A 23119-nucleotide genomic window follows, 5' to 3' on the forward strand; every position below is an offset into this window, starting at 1 on the left:
AAAACCAAAGATAAACAGAAAATTTTAAAAGCAGCCAGGGAGAAAAGAAAGGTTTCCTTCAAGGGAGAATCAATAAGAATATGTTCTGACTACTCAGCAGAAGCCATGCAGGCAAGAAGGGAATGGGACGACATATACAGAACACTGAAGGAGAAAAACTGCCAACCAAGGATCATATATCCAGCAAAACTCTCTCTGAAATATGAAGGCGAAATTAAGATATTTACAGACAAACACAAGTTTAGAGAATTTGCAAAAACCAAACCAAAGCTACAAGAAATACTAAAGGATATTGTTTGGTCAGAGAACCAATAATATCAGATATCAGCACAACACAAGGTCACAAAACAGATCGTCCTCATATCAACTCAAATAGGGAAATCACAAAAACAAACAAATTAAGATTAATTAAAAAAAATACACATAACAGGGAATTATGGAAGTCAATAGGTAAAAGATCACAATAATCAAAAAGAGGGACTAAATACAGGAGGCATTGAACTCCCATATGGAGAGTGATACAAAGCGATATAGAACAATACAAGTTAGGTTTTTACTTAGAAAAATAGGGGTAAATAATAAGGTAACCACAAAAAGGTATAACAACTCTATAACTCAAGATAAAAGCCAAGAAAAACGTAACGACTCAACTAACATAAAGTCAAGCACTATGAAAATGAGGATCTCACAATTTACTAAGAAAAACGCCTCAGCACAAAAAAGTATGTGGAAAAATGAAATTGTCAACAACACACATAAAAAGGCATCAAAATGACAGCACTAAAAACTTATTTATCTATAATTACCCTGAATGTAAATGGACTAAATGCACCAATAAAGAGACAGAGAGTCACAGACTGGATAAAGAAACACGATCCATCTATATGCTGCCTACAAGAGACACACCTTAGACTTAGAGACACAAACAAACTAAAACTCAAAGGATGGAAAAAAGTATATCAAGCAAACAATAAGCAAAAAAGAAGAGGAGTAGCAATATTAATTTCTGACAAAATAGACTTTAGACTTAAATCCACCACAAAGGATAAAGAAGGACACTATATAATGATAAAAGGGACAATTGATCAGGAAGACATAACCATATTAAATATTTACGCACCCAATGACAGGGCTGCAAGATACATAAATCAAATTTTAACAGAATTGAAAAGCCAGATAGATACCTCCACAATTATAGTAGGAGACTTCAACACACCACTTTCGGAGAAGGACAAGACATCCAGTAACAAGCTCAACAGAGACACGGAAGATCTAATTACAACAATCAACCAACTTGACCTCATTGACTTATACAGAACTCTCCACCCAACTGCTGCAAAATATACTTTTTTTTCTAGCGCACATGGAACATTCTCTAGAATAGACCACATATTAGGTCATAAAACAAACCTTTGCAGAGTCCAAAACATCGAAATATTACAAAGCATCTTCTCAGACCATAAGGCAATAAAACTAGAGATCAATAACAGAAAAACGAGGGAAAAGAAATCAAATACTTGGAAAATGAACAATACCCTCCTGAAAAAAGACTGGGTTATAGAAGACATCAAGGAGGGAATAAGGAAATTCATAGAAAGCAACGAGAATGAAAATACTTCCTATCAAAACCTCTGGGACACAGCAAAAGCAGTGCTCAGAGGCCAATTTATATCAATAAATGCACACATACAAAAAGAAGAAAGAGCCAAAATCAGAAAACTGTCCCTACAACTTGAACAAATAGAAAGTGAGCAACAAAAGAATTCATCAGGCACCAGAAGAAAACAAATAATAAAAATTAGAGCTGAACTAAATGAATTAGAGAACAGAAAAACAATCGAAAGAATTAACAAAAGCCAAAAGCTGGTTCTTTGAAAAAATTAACAAAATTGATAAACCATTGGCTAGACTGACTAAAGAAATACAGGAAAGGAAACAAATAACCCAAATAAGAAATGAGAAGGACCACATCACAACAGAACCAAATGAAATTAAAAGAATCATTTCAGATTATTATGAAAAATTGTACTCTAACAAATTTGAAAACCTAGAAGAAATGGATGAATTCCTGGAAAAACACTACCTACCTAAACTAACACATTCAGAAGTAGAACAACTAAATAGACCCATAACAAAAAAAGAGATTGAAACGGTAATCAAAAAACTCCCAACAAAAAAAAGCCCTGGCCCGGACGGCTTCACTGCAGAGTTCTATCAAACTTTCAGAGAAGAGTTAACACCACTACTACTGAAGGTATTTCAAAGCATAGAAAAGGACGGAATACTACCCAGCTCATTCTATGAAGCTACCATCTCCCTGATACCAAAACCAGGTAAAGACATTACAAAAAAAGAAAATTATAGACCTAGATCCCTCATGAACATTGATGCAAAAATCCTCAACAAAATTCTAGCCAATAGAATCCAACAACACATCAAAAAAATAATTCACCCTGATCAAGTGGGATTTATACCAGGTATGCAAGGCTGGTTTAATATCAGAAAAACCATTAATGTAATCCATCACATAAATAAAACAAAAGACAAAAACCACATGATCTTATCAATTGATGCAGAAAAGGCATTTGACAAAGTCCAACACCCATTCATGATAAAAACTCTTACCAAAATAGGAATTGAAGGAAAATTCCTCAACATAATAAAGGGCATCTATGCAAAGCCAACAGCCAATATCACTCTAAATGGAGAGAACCTGAAAGCATTTCCCTTGAGAACGGGAACCAGACAAGGATGCCCTTTATCACCGCTCTTATTCAACATCGTGTTGGAAGTCTTAGCCAGGGCAATTAGGCTAGACAAAGAAATCAAAGGTATCCGGATTGGCAAGGAAGAAGTAAAGTTATCACTATTTGCAGATGACATGATTATATACACAGAAAACCCTAAGGAATCCTCCAGAAAACTACTGAAACTAATAGAAGAGTTTGGCAGAGTCTCAGGTTATAAAATAAACATACAAAAATCACTTGGATTCCTCTACATCAACAAAAAGAACACCGAAGAGGAAATAACCAAATCAATACCATTCACAGTAGCCCCCAAGAAGATAAGATACTTAGGAATAAATCTTACCAAGGATGTAAAGGACCTATACAAAGAAAACTACAAAGCTCTACTACAAGAAATTAAAAAGGACATACTTAGGTGGAAAAACATACCTTGCTCATGGATAGGAAGACTTAACATAGTAAAAATGTCTATTCTACCAAAAGCCATCTATACATTTAACGCACTTCCGATCCAAATTCCAATGTCATATTTTAAGGGGATAGAGAAACAAATCACCAATTTCATATGGAAGGGAAAGAAGCCCCGGATAAGCAAAGCACTACTGAAAAAGAAGAAGAAAGTGGGAGGCCTCACCTTACCTGACTTCAGAACCTATTATACAGCCACAGTAGTCAAAACAGTCTGGTATTGGTACAACAACAGACACATAGACCAATGGAACAGAATTGAGAACCCAGACATAGATCCATCCACGTATGAGCAGCTGATATTTGACAAAGGACCAGTGTCAATTAACTGGGGAAAAGATAGCCTTTTTAACAAATGGTGCTGGCATAACTGGATATCCATTTGCAAAAAAATGAAACAGGACCCATACCTCACACCATGCACAAAAACTAACTCCAAGTGGATCAAAGACCTAAACATAAAGACTAAAACAATAAAGATCATGGAAGAAAAAATAGGGACAACCCTAGGAGCCCTAATACAAGGTATAAACAGAATACAAAACATTACCAAAAATGATGAAGAGAAACCCGATAACTGGGAGCTCCTAAAAATCAAACACCTATGCTCATCTAAAGACTTCACCAAAAGAGTAAAAAGACCACCTACAGATTGGGAAAGAATTTTCAGCTATGACATCTCCGACCAGCGCCTGATCTCTAAAATCTACATGATTCTGTCAAAACTCAACCACAAAAAGACAAACAACCCAATCAAGAAGTGGGCAAAGGATATGAACACACATTTCTCTAAAGAAGATATTCAGGCAGCCAACAGATACATGAGAAAATGCTCTCGATCATTAGCCATTAGAGAAATGCAAATTAAAACTACGATGAGATTCCATCTCACACCAGCAAGGCTGGCATTAATCCAAAAAACACAAAATAATAAATGTTGGAGAGGCTGCGGAGAGATTGGAACTCTCATACACTGCTGGTGGGAATGTAAAATGGTACAACCACTTTGGAAATCTATCTGGCGTTATCTTAAACAGTTAGAAATAGAACTACCATACAACCCAGAAATCCCACTCCTGGGAATATACCCTAGAGATATAAGAGCCTTCATACAAACAGATATATGCACACCCATGTTTATTGCAGCTCTGTTTACAATAGCAAAAAGTTGGAAGCAACCAAGGTGTCCATCAACGGATGAATGGGTAAATAAATTGTGGTATATTCACACAATGGAATACTACGCATCGATAAAGAACAGTGACGAATCTCTGAAACATTTCATAACATGGAGGAACCTGGAAGGCATTATGCTGAGCGAAATTAGTCACAGGCAAAAGGACAAATATTGTATAAGACCACTATTATAAGATCTTGAGAAATAGTAAACCTGAGAAGAACACATACTTTTGTGGTTACGAGGCGGGGAGGGAGGGAGGGTGGGAGAGGGTTTTTTATTGATTAATCAGTAGATAAGAACTGCTTTAGGTGAAGGGAAAGACAACACTCAATACATGGAAGGTCAGCTCAATTGGACTGGACCAAAAGCAAAGAAGTTTCCGGGATAAAATGAATGCTTCAAAGGTCAGGGGAGCAAGTGCGGGGGTCTGGGGAACATGGTTTGCGGGGACTTCTAAGTCAATTGGCAAAATAATTCTATTATGAAATCATTCTGCATCCCACTTTGAAATGTGGCGTCTGGGGTCTTAAATGCTAACAAGCGGCCATCTAAGATGCAGCAATTGGTCTCAACCCACCTGGAGCAAAGGAAAATGAAGAACACCAAGGCCACACGACAACTAAGAGCCCAAGAGACAGAAAGGGCCACATGAACCAGAGATCTACATCATCCTGAGACCAGAAGAACTAGTTGGTGCCCGGCCACAATCGATGACTGCCCTGACAGGGAGCACAGCAGAGGACCCCTGAGGGAGCAGGAGATCAGTGGGATACAGACCCCAAATTCTCATAAAAAGACCAAACTTAATGGCCTGACTGAGACTGGAGGAATCCCGGCGGCCATGCTCCCCAGACCTTCAGTTGATACAGGACAGGAACCATCCCCGAAGACAACTCATCAGAAATGAAAGGGACTGGTCAGCGGGTGGGAGAGAGACGCTGATGAAGAGTGAGCTAATTATATCAGGTGGACACTTGAGACTGTGTTGGGAACTCTTGTCTGGAGGGGGGATGGGAGGATGGAGAGAGAGGGAAGCCGGCAAAATTGTCAAGAAAGGAGAGACTGAAAGGGCTTACTCAAGAGGGGGAGAGCAAGTGGGAGTAGGGAGTGAGATGTATGTAAACCTACATGTGACAGACTGATTGGATTTGTAAACGTTCACTTGAAGCTTAATAAAAGTTAATAAAAAAAAAAGAAAGAAAGTGGGCAATCGATGTACAAAGCACCTGGCTTGAGTCATTTGCTTCAGACGAGGAACACGTTTGGCTCTAAGTCCTCTGGCAAACAAGGCAAAAAGGAAGTTGTGTAATTCCAATTGCCCAATAAAAAGTGGTACCCAAGTCCGTGTGGATTTTGTTTGATGCATTTATGAATGATGAATGAATGAGGAATACTGAGCAACAGAATGGGCAATACTTTCATAAACTATGATTTTGTTAAAGACACAGAAGCACGTTATTTCAGTTTGAAATTCTGAACTGTAATTTCGGCTTGTGATGCACTGTGAGATAAAAGCCAAAGAGAAAACACACTTAGTAAAATTACCCATGTTGTTGTTGTGTGCTGTCAAGTTGATTCCCACTCCTAGTGATCCTACATGACAAAGTAGACTGGGCTGCAATCTTTATGGGAGCAGACTGCAAGGTCTTTTCTCCCCCCGAGCCACTAATGGGTTCAAATTGCTGACCTTTCATTTAGCAGCAAGCACTTAACCACTGTGCCACCAGGGCTCCTTACATTAGCTATGTGTGGGCTTATATCATAGCATTTTCAGTTAGGACTCTAAAAGATGAAGTAACAAGAGTTTTCTTTTCTATCGATCAGAAGTGCAAGTGGGAGAGACTTGCAGAACATGGGAGCCCTACAGGTCATCTCATCCGACTGCCTATCCAATAAAAGAGATTCCTTATACATTCTCTAAAGCCCTGGTGGCACGGTGGTTAAGAGCTACGGCTGCTAATCAAAAAGGTCAGCAGTTCGAATCCACCAGTCGCTCCCTGGAAACCCTATGGGACAGTTCTACTCTGCACTACAGGGTCGCTATAAGTCAGAATCGACTCGACGGCAACAGGTTTGGTTTGGTTTTATACATTCTCTAAAGTTCTTTCCAGGTCGAGCGATTAATGAGTCAGGGTCTTTCCTAGGTCTTCTCTACCAGGCTAAACACTTCTAATTCCCTCAACTCTTCCTTCCTTCATCATGATTTTGACTTGCTTTCCTCTAAAGCCATTCCACTTTGTCTCTTTTCCTGCTGAAATATTGTTTAGCTAATAGCTAGAAAAGTCCCTTGCAGATGATGAAAACTAAGCCGAGAGATGCAGAAGGCCTTGTCTAGAGTTTGGTGGTGGGCAACTCCCAGACCAGGGCTCTTAAATCTCAGAAAAATTTGATGAGGTCTAAGTCACAATCAAGCTGTATTTTAAGAAAGAAAGAAAAGAAGAGAACAAGGCTAACCTTCTACTTAATCTACGTCTAGAAAATACCATTCTTCCATTACTTAATTATTTACTGAGCCTACTTTGTGTTAGATATTACGGGAGATACAAAAGTGAACTAAGTCTCTGCTTTTGTAGACCTTGCTATCTGACAGAGGTGTGCTGCGGCCAAGAGTGGCAAAAGCAGGACAAACCAAAGTCTAAAAGTATTCAGAGTACAGATCACATCTGGTCTCAGGAAGTTACAACCTAGACTTTTGAGTTCAATTAAGGTTCAGGATTTTCAAAAGGTAGCGATGAGGAGGGACCCTTCCAGCTAGAAAGAACAGTGTATGCAAAGGCTTGGAGGCAAGAGGTACAGGGCAGGTTCAGGGATCGGGAGAGTGTCCACCTGTGGCTGGGGCAGCAAAGGGCACTCAGGAGAGTGGCAGGTCGGGGCCTGGCTGTAGACAGCCTGGCCTGTCCAGTTAAGGTCTGGCATTTATTTAGTAGGCCCTGTGAGACCAACTTAATTGCCTCATCTTTTTTTTTATCATAAGAGTTATCACAACTTTCAGGTGGAAATTAACCCTGTGAAACAGAACAGGCCTGAGTGTTAAGGTCAAACAGCCTTTCAAATGACATACATTTCATGCAATCAAAAACCAGTATGTAGAGCTTCTTGGATCTGGTGGACACTTGAGACTATGTTGGCATCTCCTATCTGGAGGGGAGATGAGAGGACAGAGGGGGTCAGAAGCTGGCGAAATGGACATGAAAAGAGAGAGTGGAGGGAGGGAGTGGAGTGTCTCATTAGGGGGAGAGCAATTGGGAGTATATAGCAAGGTGTATATAAGTTTTTGTGTGAGAGACTGACTTGATTTGTAAACTTTCACTTAAAGCACAATGAAAAAATTTTTAAAAAACCAATATGTAAATAAATAAAAAATTCTGACTACCTATCTATGATATTTAAGAAGCATGCAAAAATATGGCCACCTAGCAATGGCAGTCTCTCTTAGGAACCGCCTGAAATGCGAATGAAGTGACAGGGTTTGGCCCCCTTGTTACAAATGCCTCAGGTTAGACCTGGTAGGAGGATGAAGGAGCACCTTTCTCCACTACACTTACTTATCATTTCCCCTGCTCCCCTTTTTATCCTTAGGACAGACACTAGAGACAGCCAAGGCAGATACTGCCCCTTTTGAATCAGAGTGAACCCCTGTCCCAGGACCAAAATCCTATAGCATGCAAAGCCCAGATGACATAGCACCCAACCACTTCAACCTCTGATTTAAAAAGAGAGCGGGCAGAGCAAAAAGAAAGCAAAACGCATTTGTCTCTAGATGCCTAATGAAATACCATAATTAATCAGTCTTCCACCCTGATGGTCCTACCCCAAATGTATTACATATATTTTACATTATATTTCTATTATGTATATATTTTATTATACATTATAGTATATGTTATATATATATATATATATATATATATATATTTATATACACACACATATATCAGCTTGTCTGACAATATAGTACTGGGAGACTAAAAGCCTCAGAAATCCCTTTACACTTTCAAGGTCTTGATAATAAGAATTTCATGTCATGAGAGAAAAAAGCTTATGGAATAATACCATCCTCAGCCTAAAAACACAATGATAGGTATACATGAAAGAGGATGATTTCTCCACCCTGAATATGCTCCTCCTTGGTTATGGCCATGCTCCTCCATGAAGCAAGGGTGATCCAGACCCTGGGTTTTCCTGCAACTTCTCAAACATGGTGGCCAGGCCAGTAAAAGGCTGAATTATTTTAAGAGCAAGGTAAAGAGGGTGGCCCAGGGAAAATTTGACATATGAAAACAAAGTGAAAGTAGACACAAAGAAACCTTCCAGAGCTGCTCCAAATCACACAGACACACATTTCCTAGGGTCTGCAGATTGAGGGTTCCCAAGCTAACCTCCAGCACTGCGGTTGGAAATGCCATTGCCTGTCTTCCTGAGGATAAAGTGTTTCCAGGGGTCTTGTTTAACTGCTGACCTTTAAAACATCACCCAGAGCTGCATAAGGGGAAACCCTGGCGGTGTGGTGCTTAAGAACTATGGCTGCTAACCAAAAGGTCAGCAGTTCAAATCCAGCAGCCGCTCCCTGAAAACCCTATGGGGGCAGTTCTACTCTGTCCTACAGGGTCGCTACGAGTCGGAATCGACTCGATGGCAACAGGGTTGGTTTTTTGGTTTTAAAAGATGCATGTGCCCACCCACAGGGACAGTGCCCATGCTTCTGAGGTCTTTGCCCCATCCTCCTTTCAGCTAGGACCTCTCTGCCTGATGGGAAGGCAGGGAATATAATCAACTCAAAGCAAACAGATTACTAGGTAAAAGTCTGGGGTAACTCAGATCCTAAACTGGAGGCTTGGGTTTGAAAACCCCAGAGAAATCATAAGCACCTGGCATAGCCACTGTGGTGTCTTTAGCGAACCAAGCCCAAAACCCACTGCCACTGTGTCGATTCTGCCTCATAGCAACCCTATAGGACAGAGTAGAACTGCCCCATAGGGTTTCCAAGGCTGTAATCTTTATGGAAGCAGACTGCCACCTCTTTCTCCCGTGGAGCAGCTGGTAGGTTCAAACTACTGACCTTTCAGTTAGCAACCGAGCACTTAACCACTGTGCCACCAGGGTTTCTTTGCATCCATTGAACTAATCCAATGTTTTCCCTGACTTTCTGCCTGTGGCTCCAGCCATGCGTCTAGCCTGGAATGCTCTGTCTCTCCCATCATCCCTCTCAGCAAATCCTGAAGCCCAGCCCAAGTCCCTCTCTTCTCTGTGACATCTCTCACCCCAAATTTCCTTCTTCTAAATTCATGTATTTGGCAGTGACTTTTTTTTTTTAATTTTCTATTTATTGCTATGTAACCCTTGTGCAGTTTTTTTTTTTTAACCTTTCATATTCTATTGCTACAGTGGAAGCCCCGTGAGGACTGAAACCATGTTTTCTGTTCTGTGTGGGCTTATGAGTGTTTGTGAGTGATGGATGAGTTCAGACTATCAGAGAGGGGCCACAGAATGGCCTCCCAGGATACCAGTTACTATCTGTCAGAGTGTTCTCCCACTTTATTTCTCTTCCACAACAGTTGGGGTCTAAGATTACTTTTTTCCTTTGGCCCATATGTATTGGATAAAATGCACGTATTATTGGAAAATGGAGTGGCCCATTCTTACCTGGTCCATATAATGCACGCACAGAAAGCTATAAAGCAGCAATCATTCATCAGTCCCTGACCTTAATGAGCTGAAACTTCCAGCAGCTTCTGAAGAGCAGCCTATAAGCCCAAGCCTGAGTACTAAGGTGAACTCCGGATAGGTCATCACAAGAGGACGGAGTGGTGCTGGAAGCACTTCCGGCCTCCCTGGAGCACCCTGAAGAGGGGCACATGGAGAGCAGGTAAGGACACTGTTCTCCTTAGTCTACCTCAAAGTTTCAGGGCTTAGAGGACAATTATGAAGTTAGAGAGGCATTCGAGGACCGATCAACCCACAAAGTGTGAATATTTAGAGTTCACGGCACCTGCAGATTACTTGATCAGATGGGGGAATTATAAGTACAGGTTCAGAAGTGGTGTTTGGGGTCTATTATCTAGGAACAGACGGCTTCAGGAGAAGTCATAGGAACACTTACATAAACCGTTGTTTTTTTAAATGCTTACTATCCAAAACCAAACCCAAACCCAGTGCCATCGGGTCGATTCCAACTCATAGCGACCCAATAGGACAGAGTAGAACTGCCCGACAGAGTTTCCAAGGAGCACCTGGCGGACTCGAACTGCCGACCCTTCGGTTAGCATCCGTCGCACTTAACCACTACGCCACCAGGGTTTCCTATGGTTACTATCATCACCCCTAAATTCTGTCAGGTAAGTGAAGCCTGTCAATATTGCCTCCTTGACATCTTAATCCACTACTAAAACTCATTAATGAACAAAGTCACGCTCCCCCAAGCACCATCCTGGGCTAAGAACATAGTAGCTACACAATTAATGTCTGCTCGTTGACAAGAAGGGACATTCTCTGATGACCAAGCCAATATTCCTGACATTGTTTCACGAGTCAAGACTACAGATGCCCCAACATGATTTCCTTCCTGGAGTGGGAAAAAAGACTGGGATGGCACATGGCCAGCAGGAGACCAGGACTCCCAAATGCCTCGATGCTGCCCTGTGGCTGCAAAGAATGAGCCAGGCTGGCCTGAACAGACTTCGAAAAGCTATCTCTACAACTATCGAGTCTCTTGGAAACCGCTGGAAGACAGGTCTTTCATTCATTCAATAAATAAATATAGGGCTAGGAGGTTCCTGGAACTCTAACCTACCCTGTATTACATCAGAATGACCTGAGTTAAACAAGAGAGGCGTATTTATGTGGACTTTTCCGTTGTGCAAGGCAAATTCACCAGCAGAGCAAAGGCCCCAGGCCGGCAGAAAGAGCAGGTCTGCTCACTCTGCCTGTACCATTTAAGAGATGATTCTAGTATGATGAAGGGTAGGGAAGGCCTTTCCATTCAGTCACTGGTGACTTTAAAACCAAGTTTCATTTTCCAAACACTGTTATCTTTCCTTCTTCCTCCTGCTCTCTGCTCCACAAATCCTGTCTCCCCTATGGTTGGTATAGCTGCAGCTGCCTAGGTTTTCACCTGCTATAGCCTCACTGCAACTGTAAGAGGGTGTTATTTACTTCAAAACAGTTTTGCAAACCTCTGCACACCAGAGAAGGATAGACACCCAGGGAAAGGGAAGGGAGGAGAAACATGTTGGAAGGGGGACCAACAGCAAAAAGAATAAGCGGTAACACCAAAGCTGAAACGGGTTCCTCCACTTTGACCGCCTGCTGTTCACTAGCTTCTGAGAACGCGGCAAGCTGCCAGAGGGCAGGAACCACATCTACTGCTTCCTTGACTCTACCCTCCAACCAGGCCCAAATTCTTAGCCCTGTGCTTTACTGCCTTCCACGTAACCCGCTGCCTTCGAGTTGATTCTGACTCATAATGACCCTATAGGACAGAGAAGAACTGTCCCACAGAGTTTCCAAGGAGTGGCTGGTGGATTTGAACTGCCTACCTTTTGGTTAGCAACTGAAAGCTTAACCACTGCACCATTAAAGTAAGTCTATGTTCAGTTGTTCAAGTGATACATAAATAAGTGTCTATTGTAATGCTCAAGCAGTCATTCTTGAGCATTATAACGGATTGCTTGTTAAAATCATGTATTTCCCAACCTACCCGTTGCTGTCGAGTTGATTCTGACTCATAGCGACCCTACAGGACAGAACAGAGCTGCCCCATAGGGTTTCCAGGGCTGTAATCTTTAGGAATGCAGACTCCCACACCTTTCTCCCACAGAGCAGCTGGTGCGTTTGAACCACCAATCTTTTTGGTTAGAGGCTGAGCACTTTAACCACTGCACCACCAGTGTTCCTTTCTGAGACCTAGTGGATCCAAATCGCTAGATGGGGAGACTAGGGATATGCATTTTTACTAGCACTCCAGTTGATTCCTATCAAGCAAGTGTGGGAAATGCTGAAGTGATCAAGCTTTATAGTCAGAACAACCAGATTCAAATTCCAGTTTCGGAGTTTCTTAGCTGTGTAACCGGACTCTCAGTTTGCTCACCTGAAAATGGGAATAATAATGTCTACTTTGCAGCATTATTAAAAGGAGTTTAAAAGCTATTTAAAGAGAATAATAACAAAGGTCCTGATGTAAGTAGGCTGTTATGGATTGAATTGTGTCACCCAAAAATGTGTTGTAAACTGTAACCCTATACCTGTGGTTATAATCCCATTTGGGAATGCATTTTCTTTGTTACATCAATGAGACAAGTATTAGTGTAGGGTGTGTCTTAAATCTATCTATTCTGAGACATAAAAGGGATTAAACAAGCAAGTGAGCAAGCAGAGATGGGAGGAGGTAGATGCCATGTGCCACATGAAGATCGCCAAGGAGCCAAGGAACAGAAGCTGAAGAGACAAGGAACGTCCCCCAGAGCTTCCCCTAGAGCTGGCGTCCTGAATTCAGACTTCCAGCCCCACTAAGTGCAAGAAAATAAATTCCTGTTTGTTAAAGCCATCCACTTGTGGTATTTCTGTTATAGCAGCACTACATAACTAAGACACAGGTGTTCCCCAAATGTTTGCTCCCCTTTATCCTGAAGACTCTGGGGAACTACTGAAAGTTTCTGAGCAGGGTAATAACCTGTCCAGATTGTTGCTTCAGTTTTAACCCTTCCTGCAACACCCAGGCAAATTGTTTTCCAGACTCTTCTGTAACACCTCCAGTGACAAAAGATTAAATTTACTATGTCCAGAAGCAGTCCATTCCATTTCCAGACAGCTTTAATCAATAGCTGTTTCCTCCTTACATTGAGCTGAAATCTGCCTTGGGTGACAGAACAAACCTAATCCCTTTTCCACATGACAGGGCGATGCAATTAACTGAGTGTAAGGTGGCAGAGGGGACTCCATTTTGAACATGTGGCTTGTTTGAGGCATTGGGAGGGCAGCTTTATGCACACGTCCAGCAAGGAGTTGATATGCCAGTCTGGAGTTCAGTAAAAAGATCCAAACCAAACCAAACCCAGTGCCATCGAGTCGATTCCGGCTCACGGCGACCCTATAGGGCAGAGTAGAACTGCCCATAGAGTTTCCAAGGAGTGCCTGGCGGATGTGAACTGCCGACCCTTTGGTTAGCAGCCGTAGCACTTAACCACTACGCCACCAGGGTTTCCGTAAAAAGATCAGAGATGTCATTTATAGGACAGTGTCTAAAGCTGTGAAAATCAATGACATTGCCATTTAGGAGAAGAGCTAATGAAAGATAGAGAGGAATGGTCAGTGAGGTAGGAAGAAAGCCTTTAAAGAAAGTAGGTAATTTGTGGAAACAAATGTGGTGAGGAGGTCAGACCAGAGTCAGAGAACCAGTGAACCAGTCAATGAATTTGAAAACTAAGAGGTCGTCGCCGATTACTGACAGAGAGTTGGACTTCTCCTCCTCTGGGCTACTGAAGGAGAGGCGACTTGAAAAAGTAGCAGCAGCAAGTATTGACAACTCCAACATTTCCCAACCTGTGTGTTAGTTCCTGAAGCTGTTAAGACAGACTTCTCCAAATTAAGGTCTCATGCTCCTATCTTTTGGGGAAACATTGCCGAGTATAATCCCTGGTGATTACAGAAATCCTACCGTAAAGAAACCTATTTTCCCCCGTTTAATCCTTCCTGCATTTGTGCAGCTTACTGAACGACAGAGCTGATTTGTCACACAATGCCTATTAACATGCTGAGGAGCTAGTGTTTCCTGGTACAGAATCTGGCAAATACAGTGAGCAGAAGAGAGACAATAGTTTAAGGGATTATTGGCACCAAGGAAATGTTTTTCTTTTCAAGAATGGAAGAAATTTATCTATGTTTACAGGCTGAAGAAAGGCAACCAGTGTAGAGTGAAAGGCCAAAAACAGGAGTGAAAGGGAAGAGAGCAAGCCAGGCTCCTGTAAAGGGATTAGCTTAGCAGAGGACCTCAGCACACTGCTTTAGCCATAAAACATTATCTCCCTTGATTTAGTCGAGTGATCACAAACCTTATCTATTCTAGTTTAGAACAGTTTTATATTCTAGTTCTATTTATATAATATATACATATATAAATTATATATAATGATTTATATTTATTTTCTCCAGAGGATATAGACATTAACTAGACAACGTTAAGGGCAGATTATTGAGAAACTGTTTTAATTCTCCTAGAATCCAGATTTCTGTGTCCATGGAGTTGCAGTAACCTACTCAGGTTACTTGACCTTAGGTGTCCTTTTGAACCATGGGCCTTTAAGGAACTGGTTTGTCTGGAGTCACCTTCAGGTCAAACAACAGCCTAGTAAGCAGCTTAGAGGAGACCCTTCTGCCTTAGGCATTGGGCTTTTTTTTTTTTTTTGAGAATTATCTCTGTGCAGGCAATTTTAAAAAGCAGCAACTCCAGGGTCTAACTGAAAGCTGTGTTTCAGGATGTATGGCATGTCCCGAATGACTCTGTTTTTGCAACTGACTGACTCTGAAGCCCTCCGAGGGCTCTGAGAAGTCAACATGGAAGGAATTTACAATGCCCCTCAGGAGACTACCCCGCCTGGACTCCACCTATATAGCCTGCTTTCTCTGTCCCCTCTTCGGAGTGCCTTCTCTATACTTTCAGTTGATGCTGCCTGATTTGAATCATATCTACTCACAATAAATATATTCTATGACACTAATTTTTGGTGTTTCTCTGTGCACTTAGGTTTTTAACATTATATAGGCTGATTCACTAGAAACAGAGTCATGGTCTCCATCCTACCCGCCAACATTAGGCCTGGGCCAGGAGCTCAATGCTCCACTTCCCCTGCTCAGGCAGGGAGAACTCTAGCACAGGATAGGCAGAGAGGGGAAATCTAAAAATAAAGCTCTCTGAAGAAACTGTCTTGCCTAAAGAGCAGCTTCCCACGCACACTGGAGTGCCACATCTGCGGGGGCTGGAAGCACGGGAACGGAACAATCCTGACCAAATCACATAAGAATCACCCATTCTCAAGGGAAGACAGCACAGTTTTGAGTCCCCCCATTAGCACCCCAGTGTCTAGGCTACAGACCTGGGGCGCGGGCTTAGTGACAGAAGGCAGGATTTTGTTTTCCGGGAGACTTGAAAAATCACCAGTGGCTAGTCCAGCCTTCCCACAATTCTCTTCCCTTCACAGCAGGAGGTGAGTGCAGCAAATGTGAGGAAAGCTGCTCTCAACACACAAGGAGGTGAGCTGAGGGTTTATTTTAGAAGAGAACATGAAGGGTTCTAGCGGACGTCAGGCTCATAGATGGGCTTCCTTGGCTCCCTGCCATAGGATCGGGGACTACCAACTGAGGAAAAAGGAAATCAAACATTGTAAAGAGAACCTCAATTACCATTTACATTGCTTCACCGTCATCTCACTCAGGGCGGAGCAGTTGTCTTGTTGCCAGGCAACTAGCAAATGTAACCTCACCTCCCCTAGCGTGTTTCCGAGGCCACTAGATAAAGCCTGCCAAAGTTCAGCTCAAGAGTTCCATGCAACTCCACACTTAAGCACACGGGGCCACTTCTGGCTCAGAGGAGTAAGCCCATCACCTTTGTCTAGGAATCTTAACCTTGGAGATACAATGCACTTGTACAACATTGTTGGAATTCTGCCAAGAAGCCAAGGCAAGAAGAGGGAAAAAAACAAAAAAACAAACCTGTTGTCAGTGAGTCGATTCTGACTCATAGCGACCCTACAGGACCCAGTAGAACTGTCCGCCCCACAGGGTTTCCAAGGCTGTACATCTTTAGGGAAGCAGACTGCCACATCTTTCTGCTACGGAGTGGCTGGTGGGTTCAAACCACCGACCTTTCGGTTAGCAGCCGAGCACTTAACTACTGAGCCACCAGGGCTCCAGGAAGGAAGAGGGAAACTATCCCTAATTCTACAAGGAGTCCATAGTGTTCATGTAGCAGTTCACCTCCCCAGGAGGTCTGTACTTTGACCTGACAAAGTATTACAGAGGCTCAACCTTGGCCAGTATCTCAGAACATGCTTTCAGCAGCAACAGGAAATATACTTGATGTTATATATCTGTTCTAGTCCCATGATTCATAGATACAGCAGACCAAGGCAGGAGGGGAGGGGAGGGATGAAAAGACAATTAAAAAAAGACCAGAATGTAGCAACCTGTGCGTTCTTTGGTCTCTTAAAAAGTTTTGTCACCCTGTATCAGAACATGGCGATAATTGATATGCTCAGACACAAATCCTGATGTCTATTATGCATATGTGAAGTGCAGGGGGGTGCCAAGCTGTCCCTCAAATCACAGATTGCAAGCAAAGTACTTTGAACATTCGAGTGCTAGCTGAATGCTGACTAGCAACAACCACCCAACGATACAATTAGAGCAAACTGAAATTTTCCCGTACTGAGTCATTCATGAGCAAAAGGGATGAAGCCAGCTCACAAAAGGGAGGAGACACTGACCATAAAATACACAACCTGAGCACACAGTGAGAAGTGTTTTTTCAGTACTGGGAGTACACACTCCCTACCCCACTAGTTAAACAAGAAGGGCTGGGTTGGCGCAGAGTTCCTCTCTTCCAGCACAGAGTCTGGTGCTCCGAAGCTCGGCTTACCTGACATACAAGGACCTCTTCTCGCTTGTTCGGAGGGACCCAGACCCAGAGCTCATGCTGCTGTTCATCATTTGTTCTCGCAAGTCATGTATCTTTGATTCAAAGCGACTGTACTCTGTCAGGTAGACAAGGGAAAGAAGACGAAAAGAATGAACACAGCCTGCGTGTGAGCAGCCAAATATCCGGGGACACTCAGGTTCAAAGCAGACAGAGCCAGCCCAGTCAATCTTTGCTTTGATAAGCAGAACCCCTCCTCCAAGCCCGAAAAGACAGGCTTCCCTCCACACCCAGACTAACAGAAGGAAATAATGCACCTGAAAAAGGAGTAACATTTGGGAATGTCAAATGGAAAAAGCTTTTATCTGCCTTGAAATCTCACTGATCCTTAAAAAACAACAATTAGAAAGAGGTTCCAGTTTGACCTTTATAAATCTTTAGAGCAGGCCCTAAAGCCCAAGGAGAGCAGATGGGAAAGGCAACTTTCCAAAAAAGCGGATTTCAGAGAACAGATGGCCCTGAGATGCGGAGTAGAAGGGTTGGAAAGAACCTGTGGCCACTATTTCATTCCTTGGTTAGGAAAAAAAATTTCTTCCTGGATTACCTTTTTTAAAAGGGGGAGACTGGAACCCAGTACAAAGGTACAAACAAAAAATCTGATGACCATGTTGTTGTTGTTAGGTGCTGTCGAGTCGGTTCCGACTCATTGCGACCCTATGCACGACAGAACGAAACACTGCCCGGTCCTGAGCCATCCCTACAATCATTGTTATGTTTGAGCTCATTGTTGCAGCCACTGTATCAATCCACCTCGTTGAGGGTCTTCCTCTTTTCCGATGACCCTGTACTCTGCCAAGCATGACGTCCTTCTCCAGGGACTCATCGCTCCTGACAACATGTCCAAAGTATGTAAGACGCAGTCTCGCCATCCTTGCTTCTAAGGAGCATTCTGGTTGTGCTTCTTCCAAGACAGATTTGTTCGTTCTTTTGGCAGTCCATAAGAGGAGAAAAAGCTCTCCTGAATCTATTTCCCTTTTAGCAACAGTGCCTTTGCCCTCATTAACAATTAAACATTGAAACACAAATTCTCTGAAACCTAGAAGTTGGCTGATACTTCTCTCCTCCAAAATCACGTAGTCAGTGGCATCATAAGTCCACGCTCAGCCTTGTATTTCTTGAGACCATCACAACAGCCTGAAACAACCTTGTCATTCTAGAAAGGATCAGTTTACACCAATTTAAGAAAACCTGATACGGGAAAGTTAATTATAATCATACGATTATTATAAAAGTCTCTTTATAGGGCTGCTTTGCTCTGACATTCTCCTAGTGCGTTTAAAATCTTACACTCACATTTAACATGCACACAATTACACACCATTTTTTAGGATTATAATTGCTACCTAAAATGGAACACATCTATGGCACAGGCTGTGGAAATGGAAGAAACAAGCATACTTAATTATGAAAAGCTGATTTTAAAGGAAGTCAAAATTCATCCTAGGGGTTGAAAGTTAGGGAAACTGCTTTAAAAAAAAAAAAGGGCATTTCCAGGAGAAAATAGCACAAAAGCACTTTCATACGCCACAAAGGGCTGGCAAGAAGCGTTCTGATCTAGTCTATGTGACTCTCCAGGCAGAAAACAAAACACCTGTTCCAACACCTGACCCTTCCCCTGCCCTCAGCAAAGCAACCTGACCTTCGCTGGGTATAAAGGTAAATGCTAAAAAGCCTAAAGAGGAGAGAGAGATGGAGTTCCAAACCCACACAAAAATCCTCCTCTCAACGAGTTTCCTTTCGTTCACTGTCATCAATGAAGCCAACTGGTTAAATTCGTGAGCTCTTTCATTCATCACGCACTGCTGTTATGGTGATTTGTCCTCATTACCTACTCCCATCCTTTAAATTCTGGAGGAAGTAGTTAACTCACTGACTCACCCATTAAATGTTGGGGGTGGGTGGGTGGGGAGAGGCAACAGCTGGACAATGTCCCTGTTACGAGGAGTACCAGGCAACACATCAATAGCAATAAGGTATCCACATCTAAAGGCGGTGACCAGTTTGTCACAGAAATCCTGGACTGCCTGACAGCAACATGCCAGACCTAGAGACCGCGTGGGCACTGGCCCAAGTCCAGAGCTCGGCCCTCCACCCTGGCCCGGGATCTTTTCTAGTTCACTCCTCTCTGGCCCTCCTCTGAGCTGACTGACTAAGAGAACCATGTGAGGCAAAGAGATTTCTGACTAGGCAGCCCTTTCTTGGAGAAAGTAAGTAAAAGGCAGAAATACACCTTGAACCCAGAAAAAAAAAATACATCCAATGTCTCCTTAAGCCTTTTTCTCCTATAACGAATTGTTTATATATTCCCTTCTTTGGGTAATTGACTTGCCTGCTGGACTCCAACTTAGCAGCGGGTCATGGTAGTTGCTTAGTAACTACGTTTCTTAAAAAATCCTTTAAAAAAAACAACCACTATTTCCTCAAAGCTCCTAAACCAAGGCTGATAATTCTAGACTAGAGGGCCCACTTAAAATACTACACAAAGAACAAGGTTATTGCTTTAAGGAATAGATTTTTTGTTTTACACATGCAACTAAAATTTTAACCCTGTTAAATTGAATTTTATTCTTTTTTTCCCATTCAGGTGATACCCCTAGGCTTCCATCAGTGTCTGGCTTCTGTATGTAGAGTTATCTAATGTCCACTAGGCACAGAGTAGCCTCTGAATAAATGACTGCTGAGTAAATGAGGAGTAAATTAGAAAAAAACTGTGTCCAAGTTGATGCTTATGTTCTCAAACTAATAAACTAATAAACGGTTTATTTAACTGATGGCTGCCAGCCTCACCGAGGGCTTGGAAAGGTACTTAAGAAGTATTCCTATTTACTTTTGTTCCCAAGAGTAATCGTTGGAAGCAATTGGGTTTATATTTTTTTTAACACCCTTCTGAGATGTTAATAACCCACAATGGGCATCTGGTTAACAGACTTTGTATGTAACAACAAAAAAAAAACACTCTAAAAGATTAAAAACTGTTTAGAACAGACAGGATAGATAGTACCTCATCTTAATCAGAAACTTCACTTAAAAAGTACCTGAATTCTAAGACTTGCCAAGGTCCTTTCTCCCCTTCAATAAAGACAAGGTAGCCATCGTTGGATGGCATCTCCCAGGCTGGAGTCACTGACTAGGAAGCCCGCCCAAACAGCCTCTAACCCAGAGCGCCCACTTAAAATAGGCTACTTAAAAAAAAAACTACTAAAATTTCAAGTCTATTAAACTATGTTTTATTCATTTTTTCCCATTCAGATGAACCCAACCATTTGTGACCCACAGAGATAGCCATAATGACTCATCCTTTGCTCCCTCCTTCCCTTTTGCCAATCGCTAATTACGGGGTGCGGGGGCACAGTCAGACATCACTACCTGAGTCCAGGATTCTCACTGACCTCCTAAAAGATCAGGTCTCCTGGACCCCAACTCAGATACACTGAATCAGAACCTACTGGGTAGGGATTTTAAGAAGCACCCAACGTGATTCTGATGCCCAATACAGTTTGAAACTACTAGTCCTTGACTGACAGAATGGAGTTTTGTTTTGCCTTGTTGGTTCAAAGAAAAGGTAAGCATCCCACAGTCAGTGTGTCTCAAAAGGAAGGCAGGGCAAGAGGGTTGGAAAGCTCTCAAAAATAAAAATTGGGCAGTACAAATCCCAGAAGAAAAAAAAAGTGCTAAAGAGGCCAGTGTCCAATGTGCCTGCAAACTGATAAGTTTACACTTTTTTAAATCACAAAAGTTAATACGTGCTTTAAAAGAAGTCTTTAACTTTTTTGTTTACACATTTCTATATCAAGATTCTCCATCCCACTACCCAGACGTAACCACTGTTAATATTTGAAGTATCTTTCCAGATTTACTTCCATTCATATATTGTTTATATATATATATATATACACACTCACACAAAGACTCAAATGCATATACTTATGTGAAAAATAGAATTACATTATATCATTCAGCAACTTACTTTTATAACTCTCTAATACATCATGGGAACCCTTCCGTGTCAGTACATAGAGATCTACCTCATTCTTTTTTTATCAGCTGCATATTATTCCAATTTATGGACAGGCCATAACTATTCAGTTTCAGTCATATCCCTACTGATGCACATTTAAATTATTTATAATTTTTAATAATACAATATTACAATCAGTGCTGTATTGTATGTTGGTATGAGCATTTCAATAGCATAGATTCCTAGAAGTGAAATTGCCGGGTGAAATTATATGGACATTTAAATTTTTGATTGGCACTACCAAATTGAACCCCAACATTCTGAAACCTTTATGACTGTACTCAAACCAGCTGTTACAGATTGAATTGCATCTCCCAAACTTGCCTAGGCCATGACTCTCAGTATTGTGTGACTGTCCACCATTTTGTCATCTGATGTGATTTTCCTAGGTGTTGTAAATCCTACCTCTATGATGTTAATGAGACAGGATTAGAGGCAGTTATGTTAATGAGGCAAGGCTCAATCTATAAGATTGTGTCTTGAGTCAATTTCTTTCGAGATATAAAAGCAAGAAGTGAGCAGAGGGACATGGGGGAGCTCATACCACCAAGAAACAAGAGCCAGGAGAATAGGGCGTCCTTCGGACCCGGGATCCCTGTGCTGAGAAGCTCCTTGAGTGGGGAAGATTGATGGCAAGGATCTTCCCTCAGAGCCGACAGAGAGAGACAGCTGACATACTGTATTTGGACTTCTAGACTCCTAGACTGTGAGGGAATAAATTTCTCTTTGTTAAAGCCACCCACTTGTGGTATTTCTGTTATAGCAACACTAGATAACCAAGACACCAGCCAAACCCATTGCCCTCGAGTCGATTCCGACTCGTAGGGACCCTATAAGGGCAGAGTAGAACTGCCCCAAAGGGTTTCCAAGGAGCGGCTGATGGATTCGAACTGCTGACCTTTCAGTTAGCAGGACAGCTCTTAACCACTGCCTCACCAGGGCTCACTTATAACTGTAAAAAAAAACCCGTTGCCATCAAGTCGATTCCGACTCATAGCAGCCCTAAAGGACAGAGCAGAACTGCCCCATAGGGTTTCCAAGGAATGCCTGGTAGATTTGAACTGAGGACCTTTTAACTGTAAGAGGGGAAAAATGCTATTATAAGGCTCCCAGAAGCATTTCTGTTTCTGAAGAAGAGGCAGAACTTCCCTTTGAGGACAGATTGACCTTCTGTTTGGGAAAAAAAAAACTTTAATGAGCATTTTGGTTATTCAAAAGTATAGCCAAGATTGTATTCTGGAATGGACAAAGAGGAACTAAAATATTCTCTCTGCATAATAATAGAAAAGGTTGTCTTCCTGGTGGGTGGAGTTGCTGGTTCTCTAGGTTAGTCCTCAGCTCACAGGTCTTCTTTCTCTACCCTATTTCCCTTAGGCTGTTTATTCACTCACTCACTGTTTCTGCTCCAGTTTTTCCCAGTTGCCCTGGAGTCAATTTGACTCAGGTGACCCCATGTGTGCAGAGCAGAACTGCTCCACAGGGTTTTGTTGGCTGTAATCTTAACAGAAGCAGATCACCAGGACTTTTCTTCAAAGGTACCGCTGGGTGGTTCAAACTGCCAACATTTAGGTTAGCGGTCAAGCGCAAACTGTTTGCACCACCCAGGAACCTTTTTAGAGATATACACAGATGCATATATGTTTATTATTCTTTTATGATTATAAAATCAATTTTTGTTCATTGTAGAAATTTTTGAAAATACAGAAAATCATAAAGGTACTCAATAATACCATCCATAGATGACTTATTCTCCTCTGTCTAATTTTTTTTCACTTAGCATTATACTGTGCACATTATCCCATGTCACTGAGTCTTGCACAGAAATAACTCTCTGTGTCCACAAGGTGGCCACAAACCTGGATATAGTTCTGGACAGTAAAAAACCAGCTGCCATAGAGTAAATTCCAACTCACCTTTCTTCTGAGGCACCTCTGGGTGGGTTCAAACCACCAACCTTTCAATTAGTAATCAAGCACTTACCATTTGCGCCACCCAGGGACTATCACCAATAAAACCCT

General features: G+C 42.0%; 1 protein-coding gene across 5 annotated transcripts in view; it reads right to left on the reverse strand.

Annotated features, from left to right (window-relative positions):
• DLG3 (discs large MAGUK scaffold protein 3) overlaps positions 1–23119 on the reverse strand; it is a 69584-nt gene that overhangs the window by 17690 nt on the left and 28775 nt on the right. For all 5 annotated transcript variants that reach the window (XM_049871663.1, XM_049871662.1, XM_049871667.1 and 2 more), the window contains one exon: positions 17027–17141. In XM_049871663.1, the coding sequence (XP_049727620.1) occupies positions 17027–17141 (115 nt within the window). The remainder of the gene's footprint in view (positions 1–17026; positions 17142–23119) is intronic.

Source organism: Elephas maximus, chromosome X, assembly GCF_024166365.1.
Source record: "Elephas maximus indicus isolate mEleMax1 chromosome X, mEleMax1 primary haplotype, whole genome shotgun sequence".
Taxonomy (NCBI): Eukaryota; Metazoa; Chordata; class Mammalia; order Proboscidea; family Elephantidae; genus Elephas; species Elephas maximus.